The 27,693-nt window shown below is 26.7% G+C and overlaps 3 protein-coding genes across 10 annotated transcripts in view; 1 reads left to right on the top strand and 2 right to left on the bottom strand.

Moving 5' to 3' along the window:
* Positions 1–382: 382 nt before the first annotated feature.
* On the bottom strand, positions 383–5,901 carry LOC107439006 (methylthioribulose-1-phosphate dehydratase). The gene is made up of 6 exons (XM_043039292.2): positions 5,786–5,901; positions 3,955–4,121; positions 2,044–2,144; positions 1,861–1,956; positions 633–739; positions 383–553 (listed from the first exon to the last, which is right to left on the bottom strand). The coding sequence occupies exons 2-6, from the start codon at positions 3,974–3,976 to the stop codon at positions 469–471; spliced, it is 411 nt and encodes a 136-aa protein (XP_042895226.2). The 5' UTR covers positions 3,977–4,121; positions 5,786–5,901; the 3' UTR covers positions 383–468.
* Positions 5,902–8,523: 2,622 nt separating this feature from the next.
* Positions 8,524–19,924, top strand: LOC107439007 (COMM domain-containing protein 9). Its single transcript, XM_016051462.3, has 5 exons — positions 8,524–8,662; positions 12,130–12,261; positions 16,270–16,444; positions 16,541–16,644; positions 18,973–19,924. Exons 1-5 carry the CDS (start codon positions 8,615–8,617, stop codon positions 19,111–19,113), a joined length of 600 nt encoding a protein of 199 aa, XP_015906948.1. The 5' UTR covers positions 8,524–8,614; the 3' UTR covers positions 19,114–19,924.
* Positions 19,925–20,055: 131 nt separating this feature from the next.
* Positions 20,056–27,693, bottom strand: part of LOC107439002 (Rab3 GDP-GTP exchange factor) — a 76,772-nt gene continuing 69,134 nt past the window's right edge. For 5 of the 8 annotated variants that reach the window (XM_071181793.1, XM_071181803.1, XM_071181798.1 and 2 more), the window contains one exon: positions 20,056–22,101. In XM_071181793.1, the coding sequence (XP_071037894.1) occupies positions 21,952–22,101 (150 nt within the window). In that variant the 3' untranslated portion in view covers positions 20,056–21,951. Of the gene's footprint in view, positions 22,102–25,175; positions 25,323–27,693 lie in introns of those variants that run through there. The other 3 variants (XR_001583472.4, XM_071181801.1, XM_016051451.4) reach the window with 3 other exon arrangements.

The following is a 27,693-nucleotide window of genomic DNA, read 5'->3' as shown; positions in this document are numbered from 1 at the left end:
CCTTTTCATTGTTTAAATTAAATCAAAGAAGTAAGCACTTTTAATTCGGTTTATTTTTTCTCTGTTTTTATCATGTAATCATATTGTATTGTTATATTGTAGTTATATGTTTTTATAAGTATCAGTTAATGCAGTTTGCTCTTTCCCCTTAGTGGAATCTGGTGTAATATTGTTATTCAGTATAATTTAAAATTAAAAATAGTTACTGCCACAAAAATTTTAACTAATACTTTTTTATTTGTAAAATAACTTTATTTTTATTTTAATATTATATGTTCATTAATTTAATTCTAGATGAACAGCATTGTGTCTTAGATTCCAATATTCTTCTTCTTTGGTCTTTTTATATATAAAAAAAATATGTATGTAGATGGAAAGAAAATTTTTTAAAAGAATTTTTATTTTATTGCGGTGAAAAGATAAATGCTCTAAATGCATACACATATAAATTTGAAAAGATATAAATTTTCATTCATTTGGATTTTTAGTCGGATCCAGTCCTAAGAGCTTCATTTGTACTGCTACTTCAAACAAGTAATCATAACATTCAGCCCTGTAAAAAAAAATTTGAGATTAATAAACTGTTTAAAATTTTTAAAAAAATGGTTGATAGAAACATAAATAAAAGTTACATTGTTTTAGCTTTTTGCCAAGTATCTCCCCAAACATAAACTCCATGCCTGCGTACAAGAACCGCACAGGCATCAGGATAAGCTTCCATAGCAGCAGCCATTCTGTCCTACAATTGTATTTGAATATCAAATTGATTTACCAAAGTTTTAATAACATTCATAAATTCCAACTATTTTATCCAACTAATTAAAATATATATTCGTTATATTTGATGCTCTATGTGTAAAAGTCACCCAACAACCTGGTTCTTAAATTACTATAAAAATATAATATTTGATAATTTTGGCTACATTAATAGATGCTTGAAATCATTTTTTCTAGCATAGATTTAATCACAAATGTATTGAGACTAAATACAAATTATATATATATATACTATTTTATTATGTTATGGAAATTGGTATTCAATAAAACATTACTACTTGAAATTAAAGCATAGAATTATCAACAATTTACAAAATATTTAAAAGAATTTTAACCGTGTAAAGAAATAATAAATATAATATTGGTACATAATTTTATAAATATAAAAAATTATGAATTATCAACTGTATATCATACAAATCCATAAACGTGTATGTTGTCTAGCTTTTGAAACATTAACTATGGTGGTTATTCTATAATTTGAATTCTATTGGCTGATATAGAAAAATAATTACAAAAATGTAAAAAGGGATAATGTTTCAATTAAAAAAGTGTATAAATATTAAATTAATTATTAATGTAATATTTGATGACTAATATTTACAGTTAGTTTACATCCCACACAACTGTGGCTTTATTTCATAGGAATTCTTTAATAAGTTGTATAATAAGTTTCATAGGAATTCCATAATAACTTTAATAATAATATTTAATTCTTTAATAAATATTCTAAGTACAATTATTATTTGTATAGAATTTAAAATGTCATTTAACACTGAGGAGTGGGATTATGACATTCAATTCTGGGAAACAAAAAAAAAGTAAACAAACTAAATTTTTGACAATGAGAGGAAATTGTTGAAAGTGAAAAATCATCACAAAGCATAATGCTTCGCGATGATTTATTTCAAGTGTTCCAGTTCATCTTCCTAAAATAAATGACAACTTTGTCTTGTTGGGTGCCTGTTTCAAAGTTAATTATGACTGACTACATAATAAATAAAGAATAGAAATTATCACATACTGATTACCTAATACATTATCACATACTGATTACCTAAAATTACCTAATCACATATTTACCTTGAGATCTTTTTCAAATGGAGTATTCTCAATTATTGGCACTATCAACTTGTCATCATACCTATATTTTGTGCCTGATGATCCTTTTTGTATACCCTGCAAAAAATTACTTTATAAAGCTCACTCATAGAAGCATTGTAGTTGGAATTAATTTATTTACTACATTTGTTATGTGTGTTTTACCTTTATCATTTCTTGATAGGTAATGACAAATTCAGATTTTGGATAAGCCAAAGTTGCTAACACTGCTGATTTTGAATGTGAATGTATAACTGCTCCTGCATCTAAAAATAAATATTTAAAGATGAACAGTGTTTTAAACATAAGAAAGTTACAGTTATAGAACATGCCAATATATATATAAGGGAGTGTCGGGTACCTCCGCCCACTGTCAATTTCATATGTATAGAATGTTTTTTCAAGTCAATGGGCCATCGGACATTAATTGTTATGTTAAAAAAAGATTATTTTCAAAGTTTCAAGTATTTATGCAGCTGGTAACATGGTAAACAATAGTTATGAAAATATGTTGAATACAGTAGTCAAATTTTTTAAATTTCCATTTTTTTAAGTTAAACTATTCTTTTTTTTTTTGGTTTATTCTTTTTGCATTATTTAATTAGATGATAAAACAATAGAAGCATACAAAAATATTGATTATTACTCAATATTATACAGAAATATAAGCAATACTCCTTAAGTGCGCGGGGCTACCCAACTCTCCCCTATGTGTATGTGTCTGTGTGTTTTGTAATATGAAATTGAAAATTACAGGCTCCAGACTTGATAATTTATGCTTAACCTATGTTATAAATGAGTATTTCTTTGGATAAAAAAGAACAACAGAAAAAGAATTGCAATGAAATTTTATTTTAAAAATAAATTATTACTTTTCGAAAACTATTTCATCAATTAATGTTTAATATTAAAATAGAAGGAAAAAAAAAGACAACTTTTTCATGAACAAAAGAAATTGATTTTTTTTTTTAATTAAAAAAAATCCTTACTATATTTGTACTTAAACCTTAGTTTTAAACAACATTTTGACATAAATGAATTTTGAGTTTTTTTTAGGTTTAAAGACAAAATAATGAACTTAAACATGTTATTTTCGATTCAAAACTAGACGCACTGATTCTTTAAAATTTGACTTTATTTTTGCTGTTCAAAATATTTGGGACCTTAATCCCCTGTGCCTTGAAATCTAGAACCCTGTATGGATTTTTCGCATAAAAGTATATACTTCTACTCCTTTAATACTTCTTTTTTCAGAGATAAGGATTGTGTTTCATTTATTTAGTTTTATTGTTTAGAGCTATAGCATTTTCAGTGATGAAAAATATGACCAAATATTTGTAGAATGGGAAATCTGAAAGTAATTTTAAAAGACATTTTAAGTACTTTCTTTTACTTTGTGATTATCTTGAGCCGTTTATCAATTGAAGAAAAAAGTGGGTGCAATAATTACACATGGAAAAAGTGAACCTTCTTTTCTTTCTATGAGCTTTTCGGCTTTCTTACGGCAATAATTCTTCATAAGAAAATTAAAGAAAACAATTTTGGTAATATAGCTTACAAAAGATTCAATTAAACTTTTAAACTATGAAAACTTTTACTATAGCAACAATATTTACTTTAACTTTGAATATAACAAAATAAATTATGTCTGCAATGTTTGACTCGTATTGGTTAGCATACAATTATAAATATAATTATACCCACCAAGAAAAATATATCAGTTGTAATTATCTTTTCTTCCTAAATAAGTTAAATTTAGTTTATTCCATGGTTTATAAAAGCAGGGAATTAAAATGTTTAACTGTCATTTTAAGTTGTAAGAGCATAATAACAATGGAAGAATTGGATGGTACCTTTCAAACAATTATTTTTTCATTAATTTATATATTTCATTTGAATAATAAGCATGAAGGACTTTAAGCCTACCATCTTGAGTTTAATGTACAGTAAAACTGCCTAAAAAAAACTAATGTATGTCTTCTGAAAAAAAATTTACTTAAAAAACGGTTTTACTTTCATACTTAGTTTCACTTTCAAAGTGTTATTGAAGATATGTAGGCTATCTTGCATACTTACTCCTTAATCGATAAGCATTCATAAACAAGGGTGTACATTCGCTAATTTTTAGTTTCTTCTCTGGATCTGGGGACTTAGTGACACATCCTTCTAGATCAGTTACAAATATATCACTTGGTTGAATACGTTCTTTCTGAACACCAGATGGAGCAATGAAAATTTCTTCCCTAGATGTAGAATTATTATTATTTTTTTTAGTTTTGAAATTACATTTGGCTAAATTTAGAGTTACTGATATGGATATAGAGTTTATTCTCATAGAAAAATTAAAAAGTAAGCTAATAAAATTGAACAGAACTATTTCATATTGATTAATCATAAAAAACATATTATTACTGTACTTATATTAGTATATTGGTAGTTATTATCAACACAATTAAGCACAATTGACATCAATAATAATTCGAATTCTTTTTTACGTTCCTCCAAAATGGAATAGTAAAAAATCACATTCAGTTTTAAAATCTATATTTTTATATAATAATGCAGTAGTATATAACAATTACATAAATTTTTTTGGGTCGGGATAGCCTGGTTGATAGGGCAGTGGGGCCCATGTCCAAGAGGTCGTAAGTTCGATCCCTGCCGGCCGAAGACTCTGAGTGTAGTAAATGGAGAATGGTGTATGTTAAATCTTTCAGGTCACAAAGTCCTCCATGTCCCTATAACAAATCGATACCTTTGGGGCTATGGAATAGAAGATTGATCGTTCTCTGGTTCAGGTCAAAATTACAATCATGTGGATGTACGAATGTGTCCATTCTCTAAACGGGCAGTGAGATGTGTGTGGCTGAAGTTTTATTCTTGGCCATAGTTGCTACCACTGAAAAACAAACGCACCCTCTGCCTTAAAGTCGCTTGGTTTCACCAAGTGGGTTTCCTGGTATGGGCAAGCAGCATTAGAAACAACAGCTAAACTTCAGTTCAATTAACCATGAAATATATGAGAATTTACATCTCTTAGTTTTAATCTATAGAACAGTTGAGTGAAATGGTATTTTATAACTTTTTTAATTTATTTCACTTTAGGATTTTCTATAGTTCTTTTGATAATCATATTGGATCTTTTGCAATTTTACCCAAAATTTAAATTAAGGTTGGTTGATTTTAAATATTTTTATATCATGAAGAAATTACTAATATCACTCAGTATGCTTACTCAAGAGAAAAGAATGTATGTTTAAGTTAATATGTTTGTCACCCAAATCTCGGTGGCCTGCAAAGAGGATAGAGATCAGTCAAAGGAGAGAAGTTAACTGATGACTAATAAAAATAAAGCTTTAACTCTATTTCTCTAACAAATATTCTGCTCAAGGAAAATATTTTATAAAAATAAATCTCCCTTCTTAAAAAAAAAAAAAAAAACTGTAAGGACCATCGAAGCTACTTTTTTAGGCATACAGGGTAACATTTTGGATTACAATTCAAAAATTATAAGACTTAAAATATCTGAAATCACGAAAGTGTGTAGAAAAATGTGCAAAGATTACGTTGGGGGAAAAAAGTAACATTCAATAATAAGTTTGAGAATTATTCACTATTAAACTTGTAGGAAAAAGTACCATGCATGCAACTATGGAGTTTAAATTTGGCATCCAGAAAAGGGTGTATTTGTTTATGAACTTAGCAATCCCTATTTCTAATCCAGAAGTTTGCCCCAGGCATCCACACACATCTGCACACTACTGCAAAATCTTAATAATGTAAACAAACAAGATCTTAATAATGATCATAATAATTTGCAAGATCTAATAATACAACATCTTAATGTAAACTACAAACTGATACTGTTTTGCCTTTGTTAATTTTTTAAAATTCTTGCTATAATTACCCATGCTTAATGCTTATTCCTCCACCAGTACCAGTTACCCAGCCAAGATTATAAAACTGTTTACAAAGTTCTGGAATGAGGTGATTTGGATGTTCCTGAAAATAAAACTAATGTAATATAATGAAATTATTTTAATTAAAAGTTATAATTTCAAAGTGGGGGAGGAGTAATAAACAAAATTAAATATTTCTTTTTCTTTATTTGGAACATTCATAACTATTTTAGGGACACTTCTGCATTAACGCAAAGTTAATTAGATGATCAAGATACCTGAGCTTTATTATATTTGACAAATTACAGTTGAACCCCGTTATAAATGAACTAGGAATATAGCGAATACTCAGTTGTAGTGGTCTTTTCTGAATTCCCATTTAACTAACTTAATTTTATACGCCTATGGTGAGTAGCTGAAAAATTGATAGTTCGTTTATAGTGGACTCCAATTACATTACCTCAGTTTTTTTTTATTTTACATTATAATACATGTGCAAGAGTTGCAGCATTTTTTTACATTGTGTTAAATCTCACTCTAGCATGCCTTTTACTTTTAAACTAGGACATAAATTTTTTTTTAAGCCTCATTAAATTTTGGCACAGAAATAAAACTAGCATTAAATATTCTGAATTTTTTCTTATTAATTGTCAATACAAAAATTGGTGAAACTGTACTTTAAAATCCTAACCCACTTATTACTTCCATAGAATCAATAGAATGTAAACATTAACTATTTTCTTTTTAATACTTTATTTATTATCTATTTAATCAGTTAATAATTTTAAAACAAATTATATACCTATAGTAATCACTATCTCCAACGATATTATTTATATATGCTAAAAAGTAATTTTTTTTAAAGAAATTGGATATAGTAAACCTATTTCTAGGTCAGTGGGCAGTTCTCTATAATGGGGTTCAACTGTATTTAAAACATCTAATTTTCAATGAATTATATCATATGGGTATTATACTTTGGTACAAAAGAGTGAAATTGGTATAACCAGATGCCAGTTACATGACAAGTATAATTGTGTTTGCTTTTGTTACATTCTAACAGTCAATTTCACTCAAGTTTGTATCGAAATTTCTCCAAAGGATCATTGTTTTGCCCTAAAATAAAACCTGATTCTGTGAAGGAGTGGGCTCTAATTGGTAGAAATCGTTTAGAGGTTCTAATTGGTAGAAAAAATATTTGTAATAAAATACCTATACAAAATAAAAACTACATTTAATCAATATTAAAACAGAATGATAGTCAAACAAATAGATAGTGAATGATGTAGGATTATTAAATATATATGAGCTAGATAATTTTAATTTATACCAGTAGTTCATATTGTGAATAATAATAAACAGAATTATTTAATAATATTGATTAACAATAGGATTCATAAAGTGCATGCAATTTAAATTCAATAGCTTTCTATAGACATTGAAATTTGAGCCCCATCAAAATAAATTTCTTGCAATAAAACTGATTTTGCTTCACTGTTAGTTTATGTCTGCTCCTCTAATTGAAGATTAAATCTTAAGTTACCTAGTTTTCGCAGTCATTTTTATGTCATTTAAATTCATAAAAATTTGAAAAGAATACTGAAATCTGAGAAAAAACTTTTTTAAATTAAATCTTAGATCTTATTAAGAGAATGTATTTCCCAAATACAAATAAATATAATTGAAATATTCTTTGCCTTTATGGCTGCAAAGATGTTTTTTTTTTTTCTTGCTAAATCATAAAATATGAATTTCTGAATAAGGGGCCGTTCAAAAAGTACGTACATCCCGAAGGGGGGGAGGGGATTCGCTATTTTGTACGGTTTTGTACGATGGGGAGGGGGGGTGGTATTATACAAAGTACGTACACTATAAGCATACACCAAATTTAAATTTGACTTTTTCCTACACACTCCTTAAATAAATATTTAATTTTATTTAAAACAGAATTATTTTAATTTTTATGAAAAAGGGGGGTAGACTAATAAAATGTACGTACTCTAAGGGGGGGGGGAGTAAGACCTTATGNAAAAAAAACCCTATATTTTTATATATAAATATTTAATTTCAAACGAATTTTTGGGAATAAGAAATAAACTCTGAAAATTTAATGTTTTTTATAAGAAAATAAAGTATTTTTTTATAACAGTGAGTAGAAGTTCATTATTGCTTAAATAATATATTGCTTTGATGAAATGTTTTTTTATTTATTTTTCTTATGTCATTTATGGCAATCTTATGAATATTCTATTGAGTCAATGAGTGAACAAAAGGGAACACAGTATTATGAGTAGTAAATATATTTTATTCTATATATTTATTGCTGCCTTTTCTCTATATATTATTAAATGCTCGTTAAATACTATTACAAAGGATTGCATAAACATATTTAAATTTAAAAATCATTCTCTATTCGGGTTTCCTCTGGTAATCCACCAGTCATTGCACATTTTGACATCAAATAAAGATTTTCGTTAGTCAAATATTTTAAAGAAATGATCATTCAACTCTTAAGGAGGTATAAATTTCTAGTGAAAAGGCAGATAATAAATATTTTGAATAAAGTATAGTCACATACCCTTTATGTAATCCTTGATTAGTTTTGGATAAATTTGAAGTAGTCACATTTTTGAAATGCCATTTCTCGCCATTTTCTATCGCGTAGTCATCTGACTAGGAAGGACAGGGAGGAGGCGTTACTCATTATGATTAGTATACTGCGCATGCTTGAAAACATGCCTTGAGGGATCATCCTGTTTCCTGAGGATTCACAGGCATCCTCACGCTATACACTACCAATTAACTATGTTTTTGTAATTATAGTTGATATATTCGAAATGGCAAGTCTGCAAATAAACTTTGATATTCTTCTTCTGTTGCTGAAAGTAATTGAAATATATCATCTTAATACATTTTACTAGTTTCTGTATAAATTCCGAAAATTTATCTTTTCTCTCTAATATCCTTTTTTTGCATTAACGNTTTTTTTTTTTTTTTTTTTAACTTTCAAATAAACTTAAATCTAAATATGTATATAAATGTTTAGATATCTATCTCTAAGTTCTAGTTTCATCGAATATCTATGTAACTTCCGTATCCTAAATTTCTTTATGTGTACGGAAAATAAAATGTACTTTTAAGCTAATGTTGTACATTGAGGCGATATGTGTAGAACTTACTAATATGTGTTTATAAGTGTAAAGTTTCTATAAAAATTCTTTAGAACTTCATGTTTCTTACTACTTCTAAATTTTTCACCACATCCAAAAATTTTTTTAAGAAATCAGTGAAGTTACCGAAAAAAGATAATTTTTTAGAGTTTTTTTATTACTTTGCATTATTACGGTTAGTGGGAAGATTTCCGTATCGGTGCCTGCTCCAAAGTAATTCACTAATTTTAGCGATTTGTGTGCATTAACCGACAAAAGACTAAAAAGAAAAAAAAATCACAAGAGAAAGTCATCTTGTAGCGACCCCCTGGCTAACTTCCATATAACTCTTCTTTTTTTTTTTTTTTAAATTTTTGCCAGTTTAAAATTTTTTTGCACTTTATCTAATCTAGGTGGCATAAACAGATACTAGAGATGAACTTAGCTCTCTTTTTGAGGTTTGAGCCTGGAGAATTTTAATTCGAGCCCCAGAGACATAGGGCCAGAGATATACGCCAGATAAAGGCAAAATTTTACCACCTCGTCACTTGGCCTTTGATGTCTAATTATTAAATTAAAATTGGAACTGGTAAATTAAAACCTTTTCTATCTCTAACTTGTAAAAGAGAAAACAAAGAGAAGAACTGAATCAACTGAAACTCCAAGATGACTAAAATAAAAATTAAATTTGAAAGTCAAATTCATAAAGTAAATAAAATCATTTGACAATTAGTGCTAGCCTCATAAAGCAAAAGCACTAAACAGAAGTAACAGATCGCTGTAAATTTAAAATGTAATGTAATGTAATTTTTTTTAATTCTCAGTAACTCAACCAAGCATTTGTTTCAAAGTAGTTAAAAAGTTTATGAAAATTTTATCATGAATCAAGCTTGCCCGATCCTGAAAACTTTTTTCAATAAATGAGCCTGAGGCCTTCTCATGTCTCTAACAGGTACCCATACAGAAATATTCATCGGTTCATACAGATATGCTGGGTATTAACTGGTCACTAGATATTAATTATTAATTATGATGAAATACAGGTCTCAATTATGCTAAACAAAATAATTTAGCTGAAAAATATTTTACAAGTGTGAAACATTAGGTTAAATTTGTTATGAAAGTGATTTTAACAATATTCATTTTTTGTGAGAATTGACTGATATTTTTACACCCACCTTTACACTGAAACATCCAACATTCTCTGTAATTTTGTCACTAGTTCTATTTACATTAGTAGTAATAATTATGTTGACTTCTATTAATCAAAGCAGGGTTTAAAAAAAAAATTTTTTTTGGGGTGAGTTTTATTAGTTTTTTTTTTTTTTGGTTTTTTTTATTTAAGATATTACCTAGTTTAACACTTTTTTGGGGTGAAATTTCAATTTTTAAATCAAAAGGGAACAATTTTAGATCAAAAGAAAACTTTCATAGGAAAATACTGAATTAAAATGAAGAGAATAGCTTTAATTTTAATGTAGTACCATCTTTTTATGAATGAAAAACATAATATTGGAGTCAAGGAGATAGGTTGTTTTCTGTTTTATTTATTTGTTTTTAAATGTTTACGTTATAGTTCCTTTTTCTTTTTGTGAATTCAAGATGTTTTGCAGACAAACTAACTACATAACTGTTTATTTATTAATTTCTTAATAGCTTTTTCAAATTGCTCTTAAAACTATGTGTTTAGAATTCGTTTTGTTGTGATCACTAAAATAATTAAACAATCATGTAAACTTTTATTAAATGAAATTTATTCTGCAAAATAAGTTAACGTAAATTTCATTATAGTCAGTATTTTATCATGGTTTGAAATTTAATGAATTTTTATATTTAAATTATTATTTTGTAGCATTAATATATAACTACTAACAAAATATTTTAATTTATCCACATGTATATTTTATGACACAAAAATATTCTTTTGAAAAGAATTAAGAAATTCTATTTTTGATATTTTGTTAGAATTACTTACATATGCTTATTTTATTCCTATTTGGAAACTTATTTATTGAAGAGATAAAAAATACATTTATTCGTGCCTGTACTCTGCACCTGTTCAATTGAAAGCAAATATCAAAAAAGCTTAAATTATTGTTTTTAAAAAATAGATTTTTTTTTTTTAATGAAGCAGGAAAATTTTTTATATTAATTCAAAGTTACTAACATATTTATCGAAATACACTAAGTTTTGAAAGTAGGATTATGTATCTTTGTGTATTATGCATTAATATTTATTATATATTTATAAGTTAAATAAAAAATAACAATTGATATAAGGGCATATTTTGAATATGTTTATAAAAAACACCATTTGAGTGCAGGTTTTATTGTTTTCTTTTTTAAAAAAGAACACTCAGGTTTTTTTAGGTTTGTGGGTAGTTCAAAAATTTCGAATCAAAGTGCTACTTAATTTGATGGTAAAATGCAATCTAATTATAGATTCATTTTGCAGTTATGGCGTATATTTATGTGGTTATCATCTTTTTTTCTTTATAGCAATTGTTTTCATAAATCAATTTCTGATTATACTTCTTTAAAGTAATTGCACGTTTTGATCAAAAATGTTCTAGTCAAGTAGAGGAATATTGGAGAGCCTGTAGTTTGATGACCGAACAAATGGCATTTGATAATAAAAGTCAAAAATATTGTCATAAACCCTTACATCACAAATAAAGGAAGGGGAAAAAAATCTTAACTCTAGTTTTTACTTATATGCATTCCATGTTGTTAAAAATAAACTGAATCAGTATCTTCTGCATTTAGTAACTGTTAATTGATTTTAAATATTTAATTCTGATAAAAAATTTAAATTGCTTTATTTTTAAATTAGTATGGGATTCTCTAAAAAAAGGTTATAATTTTGAAGCTTTTTTTAAGAGTGTTTGAAAAAATTCAGTTAATTTTAGAAGTCTTAAAATCTAAACATTTTTTAGGATAGTGGTGTTGGCATTTTCTTGTATGTGTGAAATTTTATGGTTGGTATTGCTTGAAAAAAAAAAAAGAATTTAAATCAAATTTTTAAATAACTTCAACTACATAAATACAAAAATAATAGTTAAAAATTGAAAAGGAATTTGACTTACTTTTAAGAAATATATTCTCAATACTTTCATATTTTATTTTAAAATAACTTACTTCTTAAAAATGACTTTTATTAAACCTTTTTTATATGACTTATTTTATGTACTATTCTCTTTTAGGCATCTTCAAAGCAGCAAGTTTTAGATATTGTTGAAAATGCTTTTAAATATCGAGAAAAAGAATTACCTCCTAATCAAATTTTAAAACCTGTTGCAGATTCTTTTGAAGTAGATACAACAGAAGCTTCAAAGGTAAATATATTCTTTATTTGTTCATTAACTATTAGAAAAATAAATTATTTATGTGAAAAGGCATTTTTATTAGAAATAAAGACAATATTTTTATTTTTTTACCAAGCTATCCAGTCATAACTTTTCAAACTTAAATTTGAACCTTTTGTTTTGGGTGATTTTTCTTATTGATTCATGTGATTAAAATCATCAATTTAAATCATAATTGTAATCACAAAATTGTATTTCAAAAAAGGATTTTATCAAGTCATTAAATTAAAGAACCAAGATTTAGATGATACAGCCAATGCTTAATATTGTCCAAACTAAAGTGAAGGTTATAATGCGAGTTGTATCGAGAGTTTATAAAAGTACCAAATAACCCTTAATAAAAGTTGCCATAATTTTAACACTGCAGTTTGATACTTTAATAAGAATTTTAAACTAGCACTATAAATGATAAAATGCAACATAATAATGTAAGTAAAAATACTGTTTAAAATGTAGTCCGAATATGCTGGTAATGAGCAGGCATTTTGTATTAATCACATACATCCTATTCCAGCAAAGTCTATAAATTCCAATAAATGAGATGTGAATACAACATATTTTAGCTCTAAAATAAACTTCCTAAAGAACTAATATTTTTCAAAAATTGAGAATGAATTTTCAAACTAAAAAAGTATGATATATATATTTATTGTACCCTTTGAAATGAAATTTACAGTTATTGCGAATGTACCTATCCTTTTAACCTGCTGAATGCATGTGAGATTCGGTGCCAATTGCGACACGATGCTGTAACTTTTTGGGTTATGAAGTAATCCATATTTTACCATTTCTTACTGTAAATCACGATCCCTTAAGATAAGAATGTTAAGAGTTGTGTCACTCTTCTTTCTTTCAAAGGGATTATTGGATGTTTCATAGTTACATCAAAAGAATGCTATGAGGTTCTTCTATTGGGAGGTCATATTAAAAAGTGCAGATTTTATATTACATTTAAGTAAAATTAGCAAAAAATAGAAGAATTTTAAAAATTCAGGAATTTCTTTTGATTATGAAGACTCAGAATTTTAACTACATATCAATACAGTGGGTGATCGGTTAACGAACATAATCCGTTCCAAGATTATGTTCGCTATCCGAATTGTTCGTTAACCGATCATCGATTCACCATAGACTTCCATGTGAAATCGATTAATTCATTCAGGAGATCCAAAAAATTAAATTTTAAAAAATTTATAATTTCTTAGTAAGTTTCTTAAAAAATAATACATGCATACAATCTTGCATATTAATCAGTCCTTTTCATTTTATGCTTATGGGGCGTTGAAGAACATGTCCAATGTCGATTGCTTTTCTCTCTTTCTCAAGATTTTCCGGAAGTAATTAATAGCATTGTCGTTGTAAAGATCCCCAACCCTACTGACATCAGCTTAGTTTGGGTGCCATTCTAAGACCATTGCTCTGACATCCTCCCACTTTTTCAAAAGATCTTTAATGGCAGATGTCGGCATTGGTCCTCTTTCATCTTCCTCTTGTTCAGACATTTCGCTGTGTTTCTTGGTGTTCTTCATTCAAAATTTCTTGGAGTTCTTCTGTCGTCAGTTCATCTTCATGTCCCCATTATGAGCTCTTCTATGTCATCCTCATTCACCTCCAATTCCAGATCTCTAGCAGTTGTCAAAATTTCAGAGGTGTCTCCCTGATCACCTCCGTCTCCTTGAACGAAGAATGGACACAGCTTCCGCCAAGCAGAAATCAACTGCCGCTGTGTGATTTCTGACCACGCCTTTTGAATGATACGAATAGATTCAAGAATGTCAAATTTTTCTTTCCAAAACTATTTTAAAGTCATTGTTGAGGAGAATTGGCTTGCTTCAAAACACCGACGAAACAGCGCGCGAGTGTACAATTTCTTGAAAGCAGCAATAACCTCCTGATCCATCGGCTGAATCAGCGAAGTCGTATTAAGAGGTAAAAACTGAACTGTCAGCCAGGGAAAGTCTGTCAGCAAATTATCTTCAAGATCCTTTGGATGTCCTGGTGCATTGCCCAATAGCAGCAGTGCTTTCAACGGCAAGTCATTGGTATCAAGATAGTCCCTGATGCTAGGGGCACAAACAAGACATTCCTTGAAAAGATATTGTGTGACCAATGCCCTCTGATTCGATCCCCACATTACTGTCAGTTTGCTCTTAGTTATGGAATTTTTTTGAATGCTCTGGGATTCTCAGAGTGCTAAACGAGAAGTGGTTTAACTTCATATCACCACTAGCGTTAGCTCCCTAAAGTAACGTCAATTGGTATTTCATAGGTTTATGCCCAGGAAAACTTTTCTCATCTTTCGTGATGTAGGTACAATTCGACATGCGCTTCCAAAACAAAGCAGTTTCATCACAATTAAATATTTGTTGTGGACGATACCCTTCTGTTTCAATGAATTCTTGAAATTTGAGACAGTTCTTCTCAACTGCTTCTTCATCTGCACTAGCAGACTCACCATGCATTAATACATCTTTAATTCCAGACCTTTTTTTAAACTTTGTAAACCAGCCAGTGGTAGCCTTGAATTCTAACTCCTCGGATGACGAACCTGGAGTTTGTTCTTTCAATTTCTCACAAATTTCTCTAGCCTTCTCTTGAATGATAGGCTTACTAGTCACATCTCGTTTCATTTCCCGTTCATTTATCCAAACTAAAAGCAACCTTTCCATTTATCATGAATGGCACTTCTTTGCTTCGCAGATGTGATTTTCGTTACTCCTTCATTCTCCATAATTCAAGTTTCATTTAGTAATTATCAATACTAAGCATGCTTTAAACATTTCTCCTTTCAGTGATCTTATTTTGTATGCAAAATGATAACAAACGTTTAATAGTACTTTTTTTTCAGGCCGAGAAGTGTTCGTTAGAATTCGTTTTGTTCATTATCCGAATATGTGTTCGTTGTCCGACAAAAAATCTTTCCTGAAAGTGTTCGTTATCCGAACACAAAAATCTTTCGAGAAAGTGTTCGTTAACCGATTTGTTCGTTGACCGATCTGTTCGTTAACCGATCACCCACTGTACCTGTTTTCTCCAACTATAATTTAGACGTGCCGAAGGGATTAAAGACTTGCTGAAAGTAAAAGAAAAAATATGTGTAGAGATTTACCTGGGCATGATTACGAATAATACCCTTCAAGAGGGTCCTTTTCTGGGATTTTTTTTTTTCACGTTTCTTTTGGGCCAATACCTGGAAATTTTTTTTTTCACTCAAATAGATTTTGAGTTTTAAAATATTCACCTATAAAAATAATTTGATTAGCTTTGATTTATAAAAAATGTATTAAATTGTCTACAATTCTTCTCCGATTGCAACAACCAATACATTAAGTTTATAGATTCGAAATTAGTGTAGTGTTCATTAAAAAAGTCATATTTACTGTTCATTCTAATCTGACATCAGAAATTATTTGTTTCTTTTTTGTCTTCCCCAATACTCTTAAAAAAACAAGTGTGGACATTTTTTGGAAACAAATACTTACCTTACAAAAATATAGTGTTGCAAAGATAAAAGAAAAAATAATGAAATTGTAGGAAAAAATATGGATTTTTTATACAACTGTATTATGTATTTGCGCATTTTAATAGTGTTAGTAAAATTATGGTGCATATGTAACTTTGTAACAGTTTATTGATATATACTTTTTTAATTCATTTTCATTTAAAACTATGCAGGCATGAAATTAACTATTTCCTTTTCAAAACATAAAATGTCAATGTTTCATCTTTTTAAAAGCTTTGTTTCTATGCATCATGGAATTTTACACTAGATTTAAAAATAAATTCACTAAAAAATTAAACTTAAATTCAAATTAACCCTATTAAAACTTGTAAAATATAGTACATAACTATTACTCCTATTTATTGCACATTATTTTACAGCTTAAGATGTTTATAAAAAGATTTGTCTTTATATATTTAATATTACCAAGCTTATGAATTATTCAGTGTAGTACTAATTTTTGCATTTTGTTTTAGTTATTTTCTGCATTGGGTGATTTCATTAAATTCATATTATTTAATGGATACTCTACTTATGAAAGCATTATATCACTTTTTCCTGAAGATTTTCATAAAAACCTACGGGACTTAGTATCAAAAATATTCATTGAAAAATTTTCATCATGGAAGACAGCAGCAATAACTAACTCAGGTTTATTATTATTATTTTATTTTAGAAATTAAGTTTTCTCTACAGAGGATCAATATTATTGTATTAAAAAAATGAGTAAATCATTTTTCCTTCCAGTGTCAGTGCCAAGACTAGTTGAATATGACTGGAGAGTTGATTTAAAAATGGCATCTGGAAAGATTGCTAGGATGAGTGAGCCAACATGTATTTTAAATTTGAAGGTACTATTCATTATTGATTTCTGGAGCATATCTTTATGACCTAAGTTTCTAAACTGGTTTTTTAACCTTCATGACCTTGTACTTTTAAATATTTCTTTAACCTTTTTGACTCCCTGGTTCGCATTGGGCTGTTACAGGAATGCTTCTTACTTTAATATGCTATCTTTAGGTGTTCAATTTCTGAACTATTATTCTTCCTGCTGAAATAAAGTTCATTGTTATGAAATTTATACAATAGTTTTATAAGGTATTATGTAATAAAATATGCATTTTAATTTTAATACAAACTACAAAATTATGAGAAAATATTTTTAGACTCAGCCATAAAGAAATTAATCAGAAACAATATCTTTTGATGGCAATGTCATACAACAAGCTTTGTTTATTTAAATATTTTTTTTTTTAATCCTTGATTATAAAAAAAATTTTGAAAAAACAAATTCTTTAATTTAAAAGTGTGCAAAATTTTTTTTTATGAAACTGTTTAAAATTTGAATTGATTTTCATAGTTTTAAAATTTATTCTAAATATATTACTCTGTTTATTAGTTTTAATTAATTATTATTGGTGTGCAATAAATTCCAATTCTTATAAAATGACTATTTTGAAAAATACTTTTGGAATTTTCAGATTCAAATAAAGAAAAAGTTCAATAAAAATAACTGTAAAAAGTAATCTGTATGTAAACAATTTACATCTAGATTATTCAAATACCCTCTTTTTATAGTGTTTTTGTGACAATAGGCTTATTTAAAAGAAGTACAATGTTTGACCTGTACCTATTTATTTACACATTTGATATTATTCTCTATACAAGTGAAGTATTGCATCCTATGAACTTTTTTTTTTATGCTGAATCAAACTAATGGTTCAAAAGTTGGATTTTTATGGATAAGAAGTACTATTTTTGAATCATACTTATTTGCATTTTTGACATTGCTATTTGGACAGTGACTTTGCTTATGTGCTATAGCGTGTCAAATATGTAAAATTCAGAGATGGATTTAAAAAAAAAAAAAAAATTAAGCATCTCCTGGTATATCTTAAATTTGTTTCAGGCTAGTAAAACTGCAAAAGTTTTCAGAAAATAGTGATCAGCACAGTTCATATTTGAACAACAAAGTAATAAGTGTTTAGCTTACCCTCCTTTTTTTGTTTGTGTCCTAATCTGAATTCCCTAAAAAGTTCATTATTGTTAATAATGTAAACTTGTGCAGCACAGTATAAAATAAAAAGTTTACATTAATATTTTATTTGATTGTTACGTTGATGCTGGGATGCAATTTTAATCTTTTAAAATGCATATTTTAAATATTCTAAATAATAAGCACAGATTTATTGAGTTACAAAATTACTCTCTAAAGAGTATTAAGATTAGTATTCTTCAAAATATATGGGGAAATCCAATATGGAAAATATCTTCCCGATCTAAGGACTGGTAAAATAAATTTGACTCCATTTTAATTCGATTCCTTCATAATTTTTCAACTATTTATATGAATCAAAAAAGTTTAGTGTGCATCAATTTATTTTGATTATTCAAAGAGCATTAAAAAAATATTTTTTAATAATTTATTATTATTTGATTTAATAACAATTAAAAGAATTTTAACTGCAAGGTGTAAAAATTATATAATCTTAAATTATGTAATTTTAAAATGTCAAAATTTAAATGAAATAAAGTTAAATAGTTTGAGTCAATAATTAAATTCCTGTAAATAGTTTCAGAGATATGACAAAGTACATGAAAAGTATAAATATCATTGAGAGGTCTTAATTTGTGGGACTATACCGTCTGCTTTAATTAACTAGCAGAATTAAAGGTTTCTGTATGAATCATTAAAATTGCATCTTGTGTGAAAATCTGATCATTAACTTGTATGTTATATAGAGTGTAATATTTTTTACTTTGTACACCTTTTTTTTCTTTTTGAAGCCAGTACATGTTATCAACAACTACTGAGGTTTTATTTTGTCAATGTGATTTGTATGTCTGCAATTCATTATAAAAATATAAAATTATTTTAAAATAACTTATAATTTACACATCTAACAATTAAAAACTAGATTTAGTAATAATTTGGGAATAATGTGTATATTTTACAAATTTTATGTATAGGAAAACAAATACATGTAATTAGCCTAGAGCTTTATCTATGGGATTTTAATGAAATTATTGTAATTGTATTTGCTTCACTTTTAAAATAAAATGTAATTAATAAAAAAATTTAAAAATAGAGTTACACCACTTTTACAATTAATGACACAACTATTAGTGCTGGTTTTAATTTTCATTACATTTAATTAATATATATTATTTTATTTCAGGTACTTGATCCTGTTTATCCTGAAAATCAGCCTGATCACCTTCAAACTCTAAATGTGGAACTGAGTAAAGAGAAATTGGATACAATGCTTCATGGCCTAGGACGTATTAGAGATCAATTATCCGCTGTTTCTAAGAAATAAATGTATATTCCAATTAGTCAATTAAAATATTCTAATTGACAATTGCAAAAAAATATATATAGTTTTTCTAATTAAAATCTGTATGAGTCTTCATAACCTAATTACTTGATGAAAATTTGCATAGCAGTTGATATGGTAAAAGATTCAGAGGATTCTGTTATCATTCTTCACTTATGTGCACTTAGTATCATTAAGCTATTATTAGGTTCATAAAAGTGGCTGAAACCGAAGACTTTTAAGAGGATACTAAGTAAGATCATGGACAATTAAATGGCAGAACTTTCTAGGAAATCAATATCAACTTGTGGAAGAAGTTTATAACAAATATTTCGGTTTTGTATCATCAAATTATTAGAAGATTTAACACAACATTATTATATATGTTAGTAAAATATTAAAGCCAATGTACTTGAATGATTATTTAAGTACTTTTGTTATGAAAACATTCCTTTCAGATGGTTTTTCTACGCAATAATTTGTTACCACTTAATAGGTCTAAAGCAAAACTTCTTTCAAAGATAAAAAGCAAAGTCTTCTCTTTGCTTTTTTAACAAACTTGTGGATTTATATATTCTTTAACATAATATACCAAAGGCTTGAGATTTTGACTGTTTTTAAATAATTATTTGCTATTGTTTGTTTGAGGAGGGGAAGTTTTTTTGGCCTACAATGCAAAAAGTGATCAAAAAGAAAAAGTTTGGGAACCATTGCTCTAGCTCCAATCGAGTAATCTAGATCATGTTCATTAGTGCACCGTGAAATTGTATCCACAATCTTCTATTTAATTAATTAAAAAATCTTTGAAAATGAAGTTTTATTTTTTTAATTTGTCTCCATTATTTATGAGAAATAAAAATATTTATTTTTATGAATTTAAGACTAACACAATTGCTAAGGTCCACAAAGAAAATTGGATTATTTGTAATCATAAAAAAATAAACATTAAAATTCTATAATTTTATTCATATGATGAAAAAAAATATACATAATTCCACATTTATTACATATAGTTTAAAAAATATTTGAACTTAAAATGAATAACAAAATTAAAATAATACAGGAACAGCAGATAAATTTATATACATTTATATTATTGCTTCTAAATTGTGCAATTTTTATGATTTACATACGTGGCACATTTTTACTTCAAATGCATATTTGAAGAATTTCATTAGATTTACTTCATTATCATGGGTTTGAAAAATAGTAAGAATACACTAAACTTTCTTACAATTTATGTCAGAACTGTAATTTAAAATAACATACAAGAAACATATTTGATAGTTTGCTTTAGAAAAAAGCTTGAAAATGTTATACAGTTAATAATGATGTTGAAAAAAAATTGCAAGTCGTGTACACAAAGAACTCAAAATAGAAAATTAATATTTACATAAGCATAAATTATTGTTTATCAGTTGTACCACTTAAACATTGTCTTAAATGTAACATGCATGTTGTGAGTGTTTAATATTGTAAATGTGAAACAAAAAACAAAATAAATAAATTGTCTAAATATTTAAAACAAGCAAAATTGTGTTTTAACAATTTAATTAGAATTTAGCATGTATACATATATTAAGAAAGAACTTTTAAAACAGAAAATAAATTGGATTGAACACACTTATTCTTTCATTCCTTGACTAGAAATGACTAGACAAATATTTTTTATTTTAATACAATTTGATTCTATTATAATTACTTTTTGTACATAAAAGAAAATATATTTCTTTTCACGGATTGAAGCATATCATCATCATTTTTGTTTCCTTTGAAGAACATGCAGCTGATATAATTTAACAATAGAAGTTTATCAGTTTAAAAAATTCATCTTGTTATTTATTAAAGTTTCAAATTATCTAGTATGATTAAAGTAACCAACTTATATTAAATTACTGTATGCATTAAAAAGAAATAATTTATACTTAAAACATATTTTTTAAATGATGATTAAAGTTTTTAATGAGTTAAGTAATGGCATTAGCAGACCTCTCCAGTAGCTACATGGACATTAAATGCATTATTTTACCAGCTTGTACAGAGTATATTTGTTTCCATTTTCTCACAAGCACCATAGAAACAAATGTATGCAATTTACCATTAAGTGAAACAAATCTTTATAATGCCACCGATTGATTCATTAATAATTACATAGTAAAATTAACTATGTTTATGGGGAGAGTTTCATTTTAAGAAAATTAAAGGAAATTTTGAACATCACCTTTCTCTAATAAAAGAAAAACTTTTACATGAAATTTTTTTTGTTAATAACTATTAATATTTTAAAATATTTATCGATAAAGCCTGAAACAATTAAAAAACTATAAAAAGACAAATCCAACTGCATCTGATCGCAAATACACAATTTGTTATGACACAAATAGATAGGCACTTTTAACAATCATCTTCCTTCTCATATTAGGATTGGTTCAGTAACTGGAACGTTAATAAAGTAAGAATAGTCTTTATGATAACATTCATTGACTATTTACACTTGCCAAGAGGAGCAAAATCTACACAGTTAATGAATAAACTGTTCTACAAAGGTATAAAATTATGACTTTGAGGAGCCAAACACAAATATATTCTATATCGCAATTAATCCCTTATGCATTTGGCAAAAGTACATGTATTTAATTAATATTGCATATTTATCTTATTTCATGCACTTAACTCAGTAAAGAGAAGTACATTCATAATTGGAAGTAAAAAATAGTCTGCCGAAAGTTACGGCCTCACAGAGTATAGAGATATCTTTTTATGAACTGCAGTAGAGAGAAACTCATCTTGAAGCAGTTGCATAGAGAATTAGATAAAAACCCAATAGACATAAAGCACAAGTCAGCTTTTCTTTGGAAGTCTTGGAATCGTGCTTTTTGGAGATGATCCTTCACTGTGAATAAGCCTTTTAGCAGCTTCTCTTTTTCGTTGTTCGATTCCAGCCGCGATATAAGAAAAAACACATAAAACAGCGTAACATATTTGGTCCGCCTAGAAGAAATGTTTCAAGTTAACAAACAAAAAAATTTTCAAATAAATATTTTCCCCTAATTTGGAGAAAGCTCTAGGTTTTTAATTGTATTATTTTTGAGTCACTTTAAATGTTTGTCTATTCCTGCAAAATAATCCTATGTTTTTAACACAAAATATATATTTTTTAAATGAATATAAAAAATACCAAACTAGTTATAAATATTTTATTATCTTACTTTTTGTATAAATGCAATGTATTATACAGCTTGAATTATATCATTTTCAGAAATAATTTAAAAACTAATGGAATACAAAAACTTAATGTCTTGTAAATTTTGATATTAGCAGGCATATGTAGGTGAATATTATGGCCAGTATGCAATAAAAACACATGGTAGTAATAATAAGATATTTAGATACTAACCTTATAATAATTTTACATACTAAGATGTCATCTCAATTGTGTAAGGGATTGTTTCTATCATTTTCCTTAATTATTTATCTCTAGATATGAGAAATAATTAGTCCAGACAGTTAAAATTACAAATTCAGTGAAAAATTTAACATTCTTAGCCTCCTTTTTTGAACTAATTCTTGACCACTTAAATATGGGGGTCTGATTGATTACTGAGAGTGCGTTTTTTTTCTCTTCTTTTTACTAAACATAGCCTTTAAATAAAAATGTTACTGCTGAAAATATAAATAAAATAGCCCAGTGGTACGGTTTGTATACAAGATTGAAAAGGTAAATTTTCTACAGCCTGATCACTCATTACTATGTCTTTTTTAATGATAAAGCACAAAAAACTAAAACTCAAAATATAATAAACAACTTTATATTAGTAAAACTGATGAAATAACTGCAAAATATGTTACGTAAAATATATAAATGTAGCATTACTATGTTATTTCATTTTACACTGCACTTATAGTATTATGAGTTAAAAGATATCACGATATAAAAAAGAATACTATCAATTAGTAACTAAAAATAAGAAATTGAATTCAAAATTTTGGCTAAAATATTTGTTAAATCTTTTCATCATACCTTTTATAATTTAAATAAAATCTTTATTCTGTCACTTTTTATCTCTTTGCTTAATCTTAATTTGATTAAATTGATAATTTATTGAATTGATTATTTTCTTCTGCATATCATCAACTTTTCAAAGATTTTTTAATATTTATTACTTTTTTTGATGGTTTCTATTTAACGCATTTTCAAAACGATAGTTACAACTTGATGCTTTTAACCTTAGGCATTTATACGAAAATTGATGCTGTATTCTGTCACATGCAACACACCTATAACAAACCTGCTTACTGAACTCTTTCAAAATTTCTTAAAGCATGCACATAAATAATAAGTTTTTGGTTGAGTTGAAGAAAAAATTTAAAAATTAGCAAACAAATAACTTAATAAAAATAAATTAAGAAATAAAACTAGCGGGGGAACTTCCATGCATAATATTACACATTCACTATAAAACACTGAATTGTATCAAGTAATTATTTATCAAACATATTTAGTATTTTTGTATTCCTAAGGTCACTGTTATACTTTTAGGAAAAGTCGGGCATTATTAAGAACAAAAAATATCAAGCAATCCAATAATTGCATTATTTAAATCCTACCGTTACTTTAAAATTTACACTTATAAAACAGATATTTAGGTATATTCTTATGAGAGAAAAAATTATTAATTAAAAATTAATTCTTTTCTTTATGGACAGTTAAAATAACTTTCGAAGTATAATACATTGAAATCTCTTGAGATATTAAGATCACAGACACTGTGTGGCAGAATTAGTATGGAATGACCACACCACAATTTTATTTTGATCTCGTGGCTAAAGTTAAACCAATTTTTTTTTAACCTAATCTTTCAACCTGTTAAGATTGGGAGACTATTTGTCAATTTATCTTATGAAGAGTTTAGTTTAGACCAGAACACATAACTGAAAAAAAAAATTTTAAAGTTACTTTGTTAAATATAGACAAACTAAAAATGGGTATAATTAAAAATGTTTTGTGTGCACAAATTATTTTACTAACATTGAAAATAAATTTATAATTAAAAAATTTCATGGCACTCTTATCCATGTTTAGTCCCCTTTTTTTATTTTCAGCCAATTTGAAAATTTAAATATTTATATGCATATCGCTTTTATTGTTTTTCAGTTAGAAGTCTTCATTAGGAAATAAAACTTTTTAAAAAATCGCACCCTAAATAATGTATTTCTAATTATATTGCTTAAAAAATATTTATACTAAAAATAATAATTTTAAAAAAATCAATTTATTTAAATAAATAATTTATTTAAAATAGTCAGTTTATTTAATTCAATGCTTTTTTTTAATGAAAGGAATATACATGCAAATATAATAATTTATCTAAATATCTCATTCATTATTTCTTAGTAAAGAACTCTCAATATCACTGATATCAGACTTTTAAAAAAACTTTTAAAGAATGTATTTATTAACTGTATTATACAAAAAAAATTTTACACTTACTAATTGTAAAAAAAATCAGCTTGTTTAAATTAATTGTTTTTAAATATACTATAATTTTTTTAAAAAATCATGCGACTTGAACAACAATTTTAATCATGCGATTTTAAACGCTCACTCTGACATTAAGTCAAATTCATTTACTACAAGAGACTTCAATTTTGTTTTTGTCATTCACGTCTTTTAAATTAATTTTAATGTTACTTCAATAATTCTCTTTAAAAATCAGCCTTATTAATTAAACGTTATATTTTATCTAATATAATATAGTGATAGAGAAAAATTTTTGCTTTATTTTTTATTATAATATATCTCAAGGAAAACTTCAGAAAATATGAAACAAATATGCATACAGAATTAAAAAAAAACAAACAATAAATTATAATTTATAGCTTTAGCAGTAAAAGCAAACAAAATAGCAAAACATCCAATAATAGCAAACAAATATTTTTAATAATTCTAAAATGGGATTTATATAGTGACAGACATTCATTCTAATAACAAAAAAAAACATAAAATAAATTAAAAACAGACTACATTTTAAAAACAAAAACAAAGTAAATAAAGACTACTTTACAAGCAACAAAAGACACCAACATGTGCATAACAGCATGTGCATATTTGAGAGTATGATAGTGCTGGAATATCAATTGAGGCATCCTGCTGGACGTTTAGCCACATGGACACCAAGAATACGAAGAATTGCTACACATATTTCAGGAGCCTACGTGAAAAATTAAGAATTAACTTGCTGCAAAACATTCGAATCTCCACTCAAAGGTCTAATGCAATTTTTTTTAATTGATATAAGCGGATACAAGGTTATTTTTTATAACATTTGTAATGCCTGTAACATTTATGTATTTACTAAGATACATAAATGCATGTTTGATATTTAATAGATTTTGTAAACTTAGCAACTGAAACAGAATCTAATATCAAAATAAAACCCTCCAGAGTGCGTAGCCAAATTTTTCAACAAAAAACAAACACCTTTTAAGCACTTTTAAAAAATATAATTAGGATATGTGCACTGATAAAAATTTTTTTGCCTATTGATGAAAGTTCTTCATTTTTACATAAACAATATGCAATATGCATATACTCGATCTATTTTTTAAATTAATAATTACTTTAATTATGTAAAAACATTTAATTCAAAATTATAATTAATTTAACATTATTTAAAAAGGTTATTAAGTGCATTTTTTATATTTAAATAAAAGTTATTTATAAAAGCATATTCAACAAAAGATTAACAAGATTAATATTATTAATTACACCAAATTTATAAAGATGTCTGAAGAATTAAGTAAACTAAGAAAACTTTAGTAAATTCATATTACAAATGTAAATTATTGAATGGCCCCTTTTTATTTCATTCAGTATTTCCTTAATGAAATGATTAAAAAAAATGTCAATAATTTTGAAATGTAATTACAATAAGTATTGAAACTAAATATTTTTGTTATAAGTAAATTATTATAAGGTCTACACCACACTCATAATATTTAACAAATCTGAGATAATTGAATTTTTCTCATTTCAATTATTTTTAAACCAAATCATTAAGAGATGAATTAAAGATGTTTTGGAATGACAAATCTGAACGACAAGATTTTTACTGCATTTAAAATAGTGAAAGTCCTTCACTTCATACTTTTTTAAAATCTTGCCTCTAAATATTTTTGAGTTTTTTCCTAAACAAATTAAAAAAAGCACTAAAAATTTTAAAAGTGATACAATAGTAATAAATAAAATATATAAGAAGAAAAACAATGTTTTAAAATTCTTATGCAATTAGTGGATGGTCCCTCAGATAAAAATCTTACAAATCTTGATCAATTTTTATCTTTATTAAATTAAACGTATAAAAAGGAGATGGAAATTTTGTGATGATGAAGCTTTGTTATTTTTGATTGCACATGAAAATACGTAATTAATGAATGATCCCAAAGTCAAGTTCAAAAAATAAAATTAAAATCATAAATAAAATTAAAATATGAAATAAAGAAAGAAATTAAATTCTTTTTTGCTGTGAGAAAAAAAATTGGCAATGTTTAGTTGTAGCCGTGATCAGCAAAAATTAGACAAATTTTTTTATTGGACTTTTAATTAAGTTTTATGTTGGATCTCAGGGGAAGTTGAAGCCTGAAATTGATCATCTCTTACAAAATGAAACAGAATTACACCCGAGAGTGCAATAATCTTTCCTGCTGAATTCTGCTCATTATATGTACATGCGGACCCGTAAGTATTTCATTAAACATGTAAAATGATTAACGCTTTCATGGGCTACGAACCGATGGTACACCGAAATGGATTGTGGTTGAATTAATTGTGTCAATGTGAAACCACGCTTTTTTGCATAATTTATAGTGAAAATGGACACGGTAAAGAAAAAATATTTCATTTTGGAAAAGGAAAAATTGAACACTTTTTAAAAACATCCAATGAAAAAAGCATCTCTGAGGGCTTTTAAAAAATCGAAAATAAGCACCTTTAGGCACTTTTTAAAAACGCTACACATCCAGCCCTTCTTCTTAAAGAGGTAGAATAACTTTGAAGGTTATTTTTGAAACTATTCAACAAAACTTAACTTTTATTACCAACTATTGTTGGGAAAGATTAAGAACAAAAATCTACTAAGCTATCAACTAAAAAGTTAAAGCACAACAATTTACAAAACTACTGCAAATTACTGAGTAGTTCCATTGTCAAAAATATTTTCCATTTTGTTAGGTATTAAGAGAATAAAAAAAAGGCAAGTGTAAATAAATTTATTCTAAGCAAAAATAAACTTTTTTATTGAGAAAAAGTAATTTAATTTCCTACAGACTTGATTATATTTGAACACAATTGTTTTGTTTTCGGCAAAATCAATGTCATTTAAAAGGAAAAAATGTTTTTTATTAATACAACTAAAATACGCTTATAAGTAAAAAAGAGCTTCATTTATGCTTTGAAATCTTCAATGCAATACCATAATATAAAAATGTTTTCATTAGGTAATAATAATGAAATGCATTCATAGATAAAAAGAGTTCCATTTATGATTCTAAACCTTGAATACAATACCATAAAATTATATGGTT

The sequence above is a fragment of the Parasteatoda tepidariorum genome, chromosome 1, assembly GCF_043381705.1.
Source record: "Parasteatoda tepidariorum isolate YZ-2023 chromosome 1, CAS_Ptep_4.0, whole genome shotgun sequence".
Classification (NCBI taxonomy): Eukaryota; Metazoa; Arthropoda; class Arachnida; order Araneae; family Theridiidae; genus Parasteatoda; species Parasteatoda tepidariorum.
Note: the sequence above shows the minus strand (reverse complement) of the source record. Positions and strands in the feature narration are given on the sequence as shown.

What these genes read in the sequence shown, in the direction of transcription:
- LOC107439006 (XM_043039292.2), bottom strand. Translation starts at nt 3,976, where the DNA reads ATGAATGCTTATCGATTAAGGA. An exon ending in GAATGCTTATCGATTAAGGA is followed by an intron (nt 2,145 to 3,954) that starts GTAAGTATGCAA and finishes ATTTATTTTTAG; the next exon opens with ATGCAGGAGCAGTTATACAT. An exon ending in TGGCAAAAAGCTAAAACAAT is followed by an intron (nt 554 to 632) that starts GTAACTTTTATT and finishes TTTTTTTTACAG; the next exon opens with GGCTGAATGTTATGATTACT.
- LOC107439007 (XM_016051462.3), top strand. Translation starts at nt 8,615, where the DNA reads ATGGCAAGTCTGCAAATAAACTTTGATATTCTTCTTCTGTTGCTGAAA. An exon ending in AGCAGCAATAACTAACTCAG is followed by an intron (nt 16,445 to 16,540) that starts GTTTATTATTAT and finishes TTTTCCTTCCAG; the next exon opens with TGTCAGTGCCAAGACTAGTT. An exon ending in CATGTATTTTAAATTTGAAG is followed by an intron (nt 16,645 to 18,972) that starts GTACTATTCATT and finishes ATTTTATTTCAG; the next exon opens with GTACTTGATCCTGTTTATCC.